The sequence below is a fragment of the Neltuma alba genome, unplaced genomic scaffold, assembly GCF_004799145.2.
Source record: "Neltuma alba isolate B1F8T4 unplaced genomic scaffold, ASM479914v2 tig00013050_pilon, whole genome shotgun sequence".
NCBI lineage: Eukaryota > Viridiplantae > Streptophyta > Magnoliopsida > Fabales > Fabaceae > Neltuma > Neltuma alba.
This window is the reverse complement of record NW_021637392.1, coordinates 7,423-19,281: the sequence shown is the minus strand read 5'-3', so window position 1 is coordinate 19,281 and position 11,859 is coordinate 7,423. Positions and strand designations below refer to the sequence as shown.

At 34.2% G+C, this 11,859-nt stretch overlaps 1 protein-coding gene across 1 annotated transcript; it reads left to right on the top strand.

The window, feature by feature from the left end:
- Positions 1–480: 480 nt before the first annotated feature.
- On the top strand, positions 481–10,904 carry LOC114733963 (receptor-like protein 56). Its single transcript, XM_028921443.1, has 5 exons — positions 481–1,522; positions 1,736–1,985; positions 2,130–2,562; positions 10,469–10,528; positions 10,620–10,904. Exons 1-5 carry the CDS (start codon positions 481–483, stop codon positions 10,902–10,904), a joined length of 2,070 nt encoding a protein of 689 aa, XP_028777276.1.
- Positions 10,905–11,859: the final 955 nt, after the last annotated feature.

Here is an 11,859-nt window from a genome sequence, read left to right as displayed (position 1 = left end):
CAACAAGGTACGCATCATATTTTATAGCATCTGCCATGGAAAGAAAATAATCCATTAATTGAGTATTCGCCAATAAACATCAAATTTTCTAATAAAATTTTTTTATTTTAATTAAATAGGTCAAACTTTCCTTGTTCGTGCAAATTGAGTCGACTATTCAATGAAACCAATTTCCAACCATCTCCTAATTGGCATGAGGCAACTCGCTCTCCCCCAGGGAGAAGTAGTCTAAAATAATGTAGTCAAAACAAATAACAATTGACAAAATAATAATAATAATAAGATCGAGCCGCATTTACACACATGGACAGGCTAAAACTAATAAACGGAAGTGACTTTATATTTCTTATTTTTCCTTATGCATTCTTTATATTTCATTTATTTTTACTTATATTTTTGGGCTCAATGTTCATGCTTTTTTCCTGGGCCTAATATTAATTTAAATACGTTGTTCTGACGAAATAAATTTAATGAAGAACAATGGTATATGTTGCAGGAGGCTTATGCAATTTGAAGAATCTTTCATTATTGGATCTGGGCTACAATGAATTTGAGGGGCAACTTCCTGCGTGTCTTGGCAATTTGACGTCTCTACGTGCCCTTTATCTCTCTCAAAATCGTTTTGAGGGAACCTTTCCTTCCTCACTCTTTCATACTTTGAGGTTTCTAACAACAATTTTTCTTACCGATGACAATTTCAGTGGCTCATTTTCACTCTCGTCGCTTGCCAACCTCAAAATCCTTACCATTTCTTGCTCCAACACCAACCTGAGGCTTGAAACAGAGAACCCCCCATTTATCCCTTCCTTCCAATTAAGGTCCTTCACAATCCGCAACTGCACTCTAAATGAAGCAAGCAATAAAACAATGCCTACCTTTCTTCTTCATCAATATGACTTGGTAGTTCTAGAACTTAGCCACTTGAACATTTCAGGCACCTTCCCGTCCTGGCTTTTGACAAATAACACAAAATTGAATTATTTCAGTCTGAGCCAAAACTTGTTCATTGGTCCCTTTGAACTCAATTCCACCTCAAAGTTGCTTCAAATGGAGTCTTTTGATATTTGCTCTAACCCCATTGGAGATGAAATACCTTCTCATATTGGCTTCATTTTTCCCAACTTGATCTCTATTGACATGTCCTCAACTTTATTGCGAGGTTCCTTCCCAGCTTCAATAGGTGAAATGAGACAACTGAATGACCTCGACTTGTCAGATAATAATTTATCTGTTTACTTGCCCCAAGAATTCGGTCAAGGTAACAATGAATTGAGGTTTTTGAAGTTGACAAACAACCACTTGAGTGGCCCATGTCTTCCCATAGGATCAAATTTCACATCTTTGTTGTTTTTGGATCTCAACAACAATAACTTCAAAGGAAAGCTTGAAGGTGGGGTCATGAATTGTACTAAATTAAGAATGCTAGATATTGGTGCCAACCAGCTATCTAGTGAATTACCTAACTGGATTGGAAACCTTCAACATTTGAGTTACCTCATTTTGTCAAAGAATTCTTTAACAGGTTCACTACCAGAAAGCTTTTGCAACTTGACCAACCTTACATATCTAGACCTTTCTAAAAATAAATTCACTGGCTCTTTGCCAATCTGTCTAAATTTTCCATTGTTGAACTACTTGCACTTGCAAAGCAACCATTTCAAGGGACCTCTACCTTCCACTTTGGCTAATTCCCCTTTATTATTGACTTTAAATTTGATGAATAACAATTTTTTAGGTCAAGTTTCAAGATTGAATGGCTCATTTTTGAGTTTGAGTGTCCTCATGTTAAAAGGAAATAAACTTGAAGGCTCTATTCCTACACGTTTATGTGAGCTCAAGAATATCAGGTTATTAGATCTTTCTCAAAATAAGCTTTCTGGAGGCATACCATATTGCTTGAATAACATCACATTTGGGAAGATAGATGCACCAAGGAAAACTGAAATAGGACATTTTGTTGTGTCATGGACTACAAGAAAGTTATGGTATTCATTTGACTGTGTGACTGGTGAAGCTTATATGGGTGAAAAAAGACAAAATGTTACATTGTATAAAAACCAAGAAGTAGATTTTACAACAAAAAGCAGGTATTAATCTTATACAGGAAGCATTTTAAATTTCATGTCTAGGATGGATCTCTCAAGTAATGAATTGACAGATGAGATTCCTTTCCAAATTGGATACTTAGGCAACATCCATGCATTAAATTTGTCAAACAATCAATTGAAAGGGCCTATTCCAGAAACATTTTCCAACCTCAAGCAGATAGAGAGCCTTGATCTTTCACACAACAAATTGATAGGTCACATTCCTGAACAACTAATTCAGTTGTACTCCTTGTGCGTCTTCTCGGTGGCTCATAACAATCTATCTGGAACAACACCTGACATGAAAAATCAATTTGCAACTTTTGATTCGGCTAGTTATGAAGGGAATCCTTTTCTATGTGGTCCTCCTCTACAGCAAAATTGCTCAAAAGCAAGGAGAAACAAGCAATCTCATCATTCAGAAGGGGATGAGTTTCAAGATGCCTTCTTATGGAGTTTTGCTGGAGCATTTGGGGTCTTTTTTATAAGTGTCATTATAGTTCTTTATTTGAACCCTTACATTTGCAATTACAGACTACTCATACTAGAGAGAGTTATAACAAGTTATTTGTACGAGTGGTGGCAAAATAGAAAAATGTTTTAATTTTATTTCATAAGATTATGACTATGTAAGAGATGGCTTGATGATGATCTCTAGAATAACAATAAGTAAAATATTGCTAGTTTGAAGTCTTCTCGTGATCAGGAAGGAAACGAAATTGAAATATTCGAATCATTACTTTGTCTCTCTCCAACGTGAAAGTACATTTGCTCATACACTTGCAATGACAAGTTTTTATTAATATGCTTACTCTTGTTGTGTCCTTTAAGTATATATAAACAGAGAGAAACAGAGCAAGACGCAGCTTATATAAAGGCTATTCACATTCATCTTTCTTCACCACGCACTTCCACAACGTTATTCCGACCTTCCATTAAGCTACCTTAGCTGCAGCCACCGCCTCCAAATGTATACAGTTTTGTTTGAACAATTGTTTAAGTAGATGATTTCCATCTATATAGTTTTAGCAGCGTTGATAATAAATATCAGTACTAAGATTATGGGACCTTACCCACAAAACTTAACTGCTTTAAACTCTTTTCATTTCTTTTCTTTCTTTCTTTCTTTTCCCTTTTTCTTCTTTTAAAGAATCTTTGCAAAAGCACATCCATAAAGAGATGGTCAATCAAGACATTATCGCATCCTTTGGTGGACCCCTACAAATAAAGCTACAGCCAGTTGCATGATTCCTTTTTCTCATAACAAAAATATTTGTTTATTTGTTTTAGCATCTTTAATTTTACTGATATTCATATTTATAGAACTAGGTTGGACCAGCTTAGGATTTTGATGACCTTTGTTTGTGAAATTTCAGCATCACATAGAGACACTACTAGAAAAAAGACTTTTAACGTCGCAAAATAACGACGGTTAAGCAGAAAAATGACGTGAAAAAAAAGCGGTGGCATTTTTGTAAATAAGTTGATTGAGTCTTGATTTTCCATGACGGTTGTTAAGAAAACCACCGTGGAAAGTTTTAAATTAACCCTACGGCGCCTTCATTTTCTCTTATTTCTCTTTCATTTCATTAGTGCGTCGTGGTCCCCCTCTGTCCCACCACCAAAAAACTTCCATTACCGGCCATTCCCCCCACTCCCCCACCGTTTAAACTCCTCTATTTAGCTTGTGGTGTCTTGCCGCCGTCCGTCGCTATCTGCCGCCGTTTGAACGCTTCCTTTTTTGAATTTGAATCATCTCTACTCTGTGAGTCCTCTTCTTTCATTCTTTTCAATTTTTCTTGGTTTGTTGAATGTTTTGACTATGAAAATCTGTTGTATTTCAAATGGGTTTGTTAATTTTACATTGTGGTTGGCTTGTATTGTTCATTTTACATTTTTTATGTGCTTGAACCGTTGATTGGTGGGCATTTGGTGTGAGAAAACCTCAATTCCTTCCTATATACTGTATTAGAAACATGTTTAAATGTTTGAAATTGATTAATTGTGAATTTTTTGATTTTTTAATAATTTTTTTGATATTTATTTTGAATTTTTGGTAGTTTTTTTGTAATAAATTTGACAATTTAGTAATAAATAATCTGTTTGGTATTTTGTGATTTTTTTTCGTTATGAACTTTGATTGATAGTAAAGTGTTGTTTAAAATTTCATTACAAATAGATATCATTTGTGTTTCCTGCAACATCTTACTTTTATATATACTAATAGGATCATTTTAACGTCTGTGAAATCACTAATGCCAGGTTGCCGACTTGAGAAAAAGACAGGGAAATTTTTTTTCTCTTTAACATTGGAATCCGTCGATCAAATTTCAAACCTTTTAGAGTAATTGAAGAGTGATCCACACTCAACCCTATATTCACCTTAATCTATTATCACCTAAAATGATTTCATTCTGTGCAATCTCTATTATGTTGAAAATATAGTAACCATCTTGGTTAATAGTACATGCTTGCACCCGGCAGTGCTCTCCTCATTATGCTGGATACAAAATAATATTTACATAAAGCAAGTAAAATTACTTGCCCAAATATTTTGCTATACAATTTACAGAATTATAACATGTATCTCTACTCTTCAATCAGCTCACCTTCTTCTTAAACATCCTCCTTATCCTTCGAGTTACTAGCCTTCGCTGTTCATCATGAATGGGAGGGTGAGATTCTAAAGAATCCCCGTAGTAGTAATTTCCATCAAACAAATGTGCAGATTACATAAAGCATGCAAAACAAGCCAAAATAGAACATAACCTTGCCAGCTAATGCAATTAAGCATTTATGCGCAATGACAGATAGACAAGCTGAATAAATAATGCGCAAATAATTGGCAATCACTGCCCCATGTCTATCAGCTACACGTGATCACGGCTAAATAATCCATGCAAGGAATTAAGGATTACATGTTCTCATGCTTTAGAAAAGCAATATGGCACAAACAGACATGCAGCAATCATACACAAGTGTAAGGTAGGAAAGAACTACTACCTGGTCTGCTTCCCTCTAAACCAAACCTTACCGTTCTCCATTCTTTCTGCTTCTTGGTGAGCTTGAGAATAGATCAAAACCTATCATGTTTGTAAGGGTAGATCAATATTTGATCCAACTGTAATTCATAAATTAAATAATTCTCTTTAAATCCCAAATCTTCTTTAATCTCTACCCTTACATAATAGTTGGTCATCTTTGATAATTTTTCTTATTCAAACTATTCTCTTTGGAACGATTCCTTCCTTATCTCGACCCATAGCGTTACTTTACTTTTTCTTATTCCACCAAATAATTTAATCTAACACTCCAAAATAAATCTACAAACCTTTCTAGTTATTATTAGCAACTCATATACCTTTAAGATCCTTATTTAACTTCAATAATTCGAAAATTCCAACTTTCCCAATTATGAACCTCACGGACAACACAGCAACCAAACAGCACATGCATGTATTAATCTAGTTTCCTTCTTTCCTCCCGCCATGTGTGTGTATCACTTTTCACTTCCGATCTGATTTTAGCTTCCAAACTCACTCCTCACGGCATCTTCACACATACACATAAGCTTCTGTTCTCCCCGTTCAAACAGATCCAAAATCACTATCCTACATTTAACACAGCTAGCTAGTTATATACATACATACATATATATATATTCAGAAGTCGGCCAACACAGAGCGCATATATATATATTACTCCAGTACGTTACACCCCCCAGGTCAATAACACACAAAAGTATAGATATACGTTTTGCATCTTCCTCGGTCCCTTCCTCCAAACCGTAACCAACCTTAAACAAAAGGTTTTCCCCCCTGTTTAGAAACAGCAAAACCAGACTTCCCCAAGCTTTTAACCCTTGTTCGGCCAGCAACAAAACGGAGCAAGAATTCGATACACACATACACCTACAGCGATGGGTTACACATACACACCTTTCGGGTATAAAGCAGAGGCAAAGAAAAAGACATGCAACCTTAAAAACCAACATCAAACACTTCAATCTAGCCATAGAATTTGAATCCATCTGTCCTCTTATCATTTCCATCACTTTCTCTCACTACCCTTCTGTCTCTCTCTCCTCAAACACGCCATAAACATGACCGAAACCAGAAAATGAAAACAGTGATGGACATGTGAAGCTCACCTGATTCAGAATCCAAGTTTGCATGCAAGAAAAACTACCTCCGATCAATTACTCCGTCACCAACCTCTTCCTCTCACGGTCTGTCCCTCGCGCTCTCTCTCTCTCTTTCAGCGTTGCAGAATGAAGTGAAAAAGGAGGGTAGGATCGGTCTGGAGGTTAAAGAGGCAGAACACGTGGATGACCAACTAATAATTGAGGGAGTGAATCAGGTGGCAAACAAAGAAGGCAGCACGTGTACTACATGGTTGCTGAGTCATTTTGCCCTCCTAAATAATTATTCCTCCAATCTTATTCCTTCTCCTATTTTTCTGAAATATAAGATATATCCAGAAATTAAACCAAAATATCATAAATGGATTTTTCTTATCCATTAGCTTCTTTGACCCATAAAATAATTTTCCTAAGAAAATAACCCATTTTGCTATAAAAATAGCTTTAAAATCATTTAAGCCAGTTTTTTGGGGAATGAACTTTTCCAAAATATTTCTAAACCTTAAAAAAATCAATATTCCATAATTTTCCCCAATTGTGATTGAGCTATTAAATAATTTTAATGAACTTTCTCTTTTCTACTCATCCTGAGTCAGAAAATTCGGGGTGTTACATTTTCGTTTTGAATTCAAAAGTTTTAGCTTTAAGAATCTTTATTCATTGAATTGGTTTGAAATTGAATATTTATTTTTGTCAGAACGGAGGACCTGAAGGAACATATGGTTTTATGTGTCCTTAAAGGGTGCAGAAAGAGCTTAATACTGCGGAAGCAAGGTTGATCTACATGATGACCACAATGACTCAGACCAGAAAGCCAATATATTTTGTACCTTACGTGGAAGGGTAAGTGTATTATTGTATTTCAAATACACAAGTTGTATGTGTAGGATTATAATTAACATGGTTTGTCTTTTGTAATTATCATTGGACTCTAATTATTTACGCTCCTTTTGATAACAAAGTTTACTGGTTCGATTCACTTTGTGGAAGTCTATCCGAAGAAACCAGAGACGTCATTGACACATTAGTTTATGTTTATATATTTATTACGTGTGAAGTTTATAAAAACATGCTCTAATATCATTTTCTTTTATACTATTGATAGGGCTTTTCATGGTTTCAATGTTATGGCAATTAAACAAAATAGACAACTACTAACATGCATTCTCCTAAAGGTATGTTGTTTTGAACTAAATATATACTTTTAAACCTTTTTAGATGAATTAAAGTTAATATTTATAATTAATAATGTCTAATATTCAATTTTATATATTTTATTTTCTTAGTACCGTTGTCAACAAGGACATGTTGAATGTGGATATTATGTCATCTACTACATGAATGACATCATTGAGACAGGAGTGACTGAGAAATTAGACGCGGTAAAGATAAGTTACGTTGCATGACATTCTTCAATTCATTTCACATTTTTTATTAAGTTTACTATGTTATTTTTTATTAACAAGTATTTCAAAATACTGCGCCATACACTACAAAAAAATATGTTAATTCTAGCGGTTAGAGTGTTACATTTCTAGCGGTTTTAACCGCTAGAAAAACAGGTGCAAGAAAAAATTTCTAGCGGTTATCGCAACCGCTACACATCATGGTCAAAACGATAGAAAATTTCTAGCGGTTTCTAACCGCTAGAAAATATCTGAAGGAGACACATTTCTAGCGGTTATAAAACCGCTAGAAAAGTTCCCGGAAAAAAATTTCTAGCGGTTTTATAACCGCTAGAAACTTGCTAAACGAAATCCATTTTGCCGGGAATTAAATAATTTCAGTAGCGCGCGAAAATTACTAGCGGTTATATAACCGCTAGAAATGTTTGGGAAATTAAATTTTCCCGCCAATTGAATTTTAGGAATGGCGGGAAAAAATTTTCTAGCGGTTTTGAACCGCTAGAAATTTTGGCGCAAAATTTAAATTTGACGAAATATTTCTAGCGGTTCGGAACCGCTAGAAATGTTTACCGTGCCAGAAAAAAAAATTTATGGTTTTTCATATTATAATTTTAAAAACCATTAAATAAATTATTTTGAAGAATTTTTGTTAATTTGTATAATTAGTTATATGTTACATTTTATATATTCAAATTTTGTAATAAAAAATATGTAATTAAATTATGAATGTGTCAAAAGAAGTGAATTTAATTTAATAAGATAATTTAATTGAATATTTAATAAGATAGTTGAATTGAAGATGATATATTTTGGAATATTGAACCTATAGTATTAGGTTGATGAGTATTTGAATCAGTTGAGGAGGGCATGACAAATGTGGAGAAGAAAAATCTGAAAGGAAAGGAGAAATAAATATGTTAGTAAATTTTAAATAAAAACAAATAAAAGATACAATGAATTATAAAATAAAATTCACTTACCATAGAGTAAAGAGAAAAAAACCACCATATGAGATAGTAAGAAAAAAAGAGAGAATTATGAAGAAGAATAGGAGAGGAAGGAAAAGATATGGAGTAAATGAATGTAGAGAAGATTTGGTATTTATAGAGATCAGCGACACATTTGTAGCGGTATTTTTGTAGCGTTTTATTGCATTTTGTAGCTGTTATTCATTTTCTAGCATATATATAAGCGCTAGTATTTCGTAGCGGTTATTTATGTAGCGGTTATTAACCGCTAGAAATTTAGTATTTTTTATTTTTAAAATCTGAACGAATTTTAATTTACAGATATGTATTTTGTAGCGGTTATTAACCGCTACAAATTACAATTTCGTGAAAATAAATTTGTAGCGGTTAATAACCGCTACAAATTACAATTTCGTGAAAAAAATTTGTAGCGGTTATGTAACCGCTACAAATGAAAATTTTTTTATTTTTAAAAAAACTGTACGAATTTTAATTTATACATATGTATTTATGGACGAAAAATTTGTTAAATAATTTATTTTGGATGCTGCTATTCTCCATCCATCATCCGGCCTGAAAGGACACATTTTAAAAAAATTTGTTAAATTTATGTTGTATTTGGAAAAAATTAGTAATTAGTAGTTAATTATTTAAATAATTTAAGAAAAGACGTGTACCTGATAAGTGGCAAATTATCATCTCCTTGAGGAAAGAAGTCTTCAAAATTCGAGGGTTGGAAGGGTTCACTGTCGTAAATAATGTCACCATCACCCATATCGTAAAGATCCCGTGGCTTGAGGTGAACGACCATATTCCAGTCTTTATGTTTCTCGTCCTCGACATAGTAAATTTGGTGTGCCTCAGAAGCAAGGATATATGGCTCATCATCTTCAGATGCCCCCGTATGAATAAGTCTAGAGAAATTGACTGAGGTGATGCCCTGAAGTTGAACTTCCCTTAATTGTCGCTTTGGGGTTACTCCAAAAATTAACCGAATTAATGCAATATAGTGCACAATCCGGGTCGTTTCACTTTGAGGAGCCGAAAACGAAATTAAACCCTAGTAAATAAATGCAAGTAACCTAAACTATAAAAAGATATTTTTGATGTTGAAAAGCTATTAATTAAATACTACGAATCAAATTGAGATTAAAATACTTTTTTTGTTATTTTCTTTTATATAAAAGATGATTGAAATAACTGAAGATGAAAGAAATGAAAATGAGACACACAAATAACACTGATAAAAGTCAATCCTCCAATTCAACAATACAGGCAATCATCACTCTAAAAGATGTGGGAGTTAAAAACAATGAATTAAGAATTATAATTAAGCTTTTGATCCAACAACCGAGCCACCTCGAGTTGCCACAAAATATTTTCCTAAAATCCCAACTTACTAACTGCAACCAGAATAGTAAAATGGGATTAAGGATGCTAAAAACCAATGCTTAATTAGAACTCTTAAATTCAAAATAACAGAATTAAAGCTAGCAAGAGACTATATGATCCAAAATTCTAAGCCACCTTAGAAAATCACAATATATTAATTCCAAAATCAATACAAATGTCATAACCACAACATTATAATTGAGATCAAAACTATAAACAGCCCAATGTCAAATACTAAGCAATAATTCAGTCACAATAATCCCCAAATATAATCAGATTAAGCAATACAATTATCCCAATAATTAGAAAAACTATCCTAAGACCTAGGAATTGTTAAACAATTATTGAGTAAGAAATTAAAGTAACTAGAACTCCCCCTTGAAGATCCAAGCTCCTGCCATTATTGTTGAATTGGAGAATTATAGATTCTAGCCTCGGTTTGCCATAAAAAATGTCATATTCAGAATTTTGCAGTCAGCCATGGAAGAACGCAGCGTGAATCCTTTCCTCCGTCGTCAAGCTCGCGCTGTCCAGGTCTCTGTTTCGTTTTATCCTCCTTAGGCGTCCGCGTGTGTAGCTTCCGGGTCTCCTCTCTGTTTCGTCCAGCCCGTGTGTCTGCCTCCAGCTCGCTCGACGTCGTGTTCAGCTTCGTGTGCGCGTCTCTCTCCGTTATTTCCTTCTCTCAGCCGCCGTCGAACTCGCTGCCACCAGTAAGAAGATGACGATGATGATGGTTTTGAACGGAGATGGGAAAGGTGATGATGAGGGATGGATGAGTCTGCCTCTCCACGCCGTCGAGCTCGTCCAGCCTTCTTCGTGTGTTGCTCTGTTTCGTTTTCTTTCCTCTGCCGCGCCCCGCTCTGTTTCTTTCGGCGTGTTCGTGTGTCTCTCCTTTCGTTCGGCCGCCTGAAGATGATTATTAGGTTGGGGCAAAACGCAACGTTTTGCCCCCAACTTAATATTATATTTTTTTTTAATTTAATTTTTTTCTTCTTTTATTTTTTTTTTATTTTATTTTTGAATCTTCCAAGAACCTGCAAGCAAAATTCAAGGATAAGGTAGCATTAATTGTCCTTAAAAATCAATTAATCATAATTAAATCAAAACATGACAATTTTGCCCCTATAAAATAATAATTCAAAATAAAACAAAATAAATCAATTAAGGCAAAAAGGAACCAATTAAGCTGACAAAACTCATATAAAAGATACCAAAACATATAAAAATAATTGAGTTTGTCAACTCCCCCACACTTAGCCTTTTGCACTCCTGGGCAAAACTTGATTAAAGAAGAATCCAATAGAGACACTCAATGCAAGCAAACATAAAACTAACTAAGCATGAATGTGCAATTAACTCAAGCAACCTTTATTCTTGATTAATCAACAATCATAGAATACTTCAGTGCAAAGAAATTAACACAAGAAACATAGCAGGATAAAAGAAGAGAAACATAATAGAGCTCACATAGGGTACAAGTGTTTCACTCATCTCTCAAATGGGAAAAATTTCACTCAATTCACCTAGATTAGCACCTACCATAAGCTTGTAGAGATTCTAATATCTCCACTACTAACATACCTTAGAGTCATGATCAAGGGGACTTGAAGGGTTGTAATGTTGGAAAGCAAGGCCAAATGAATGAAATGAACTAGCAACTGAAATGCATGAGTAATAAAGTATCAACTCAAAGTGAGCTAAAGTACAATCATGAAACAACACCAAAGTGCAGATTTTAACCTTTTAAGACAAAAATCTTTGCTCTTCAAACCACCATGGAATGCTTTATTTCAAATTTATTCTTTTGTTGCAACTTATTTTCTCTTTTTTTTTTTTTAACTTTCTTTCTTTGGCTTTTCTAAACA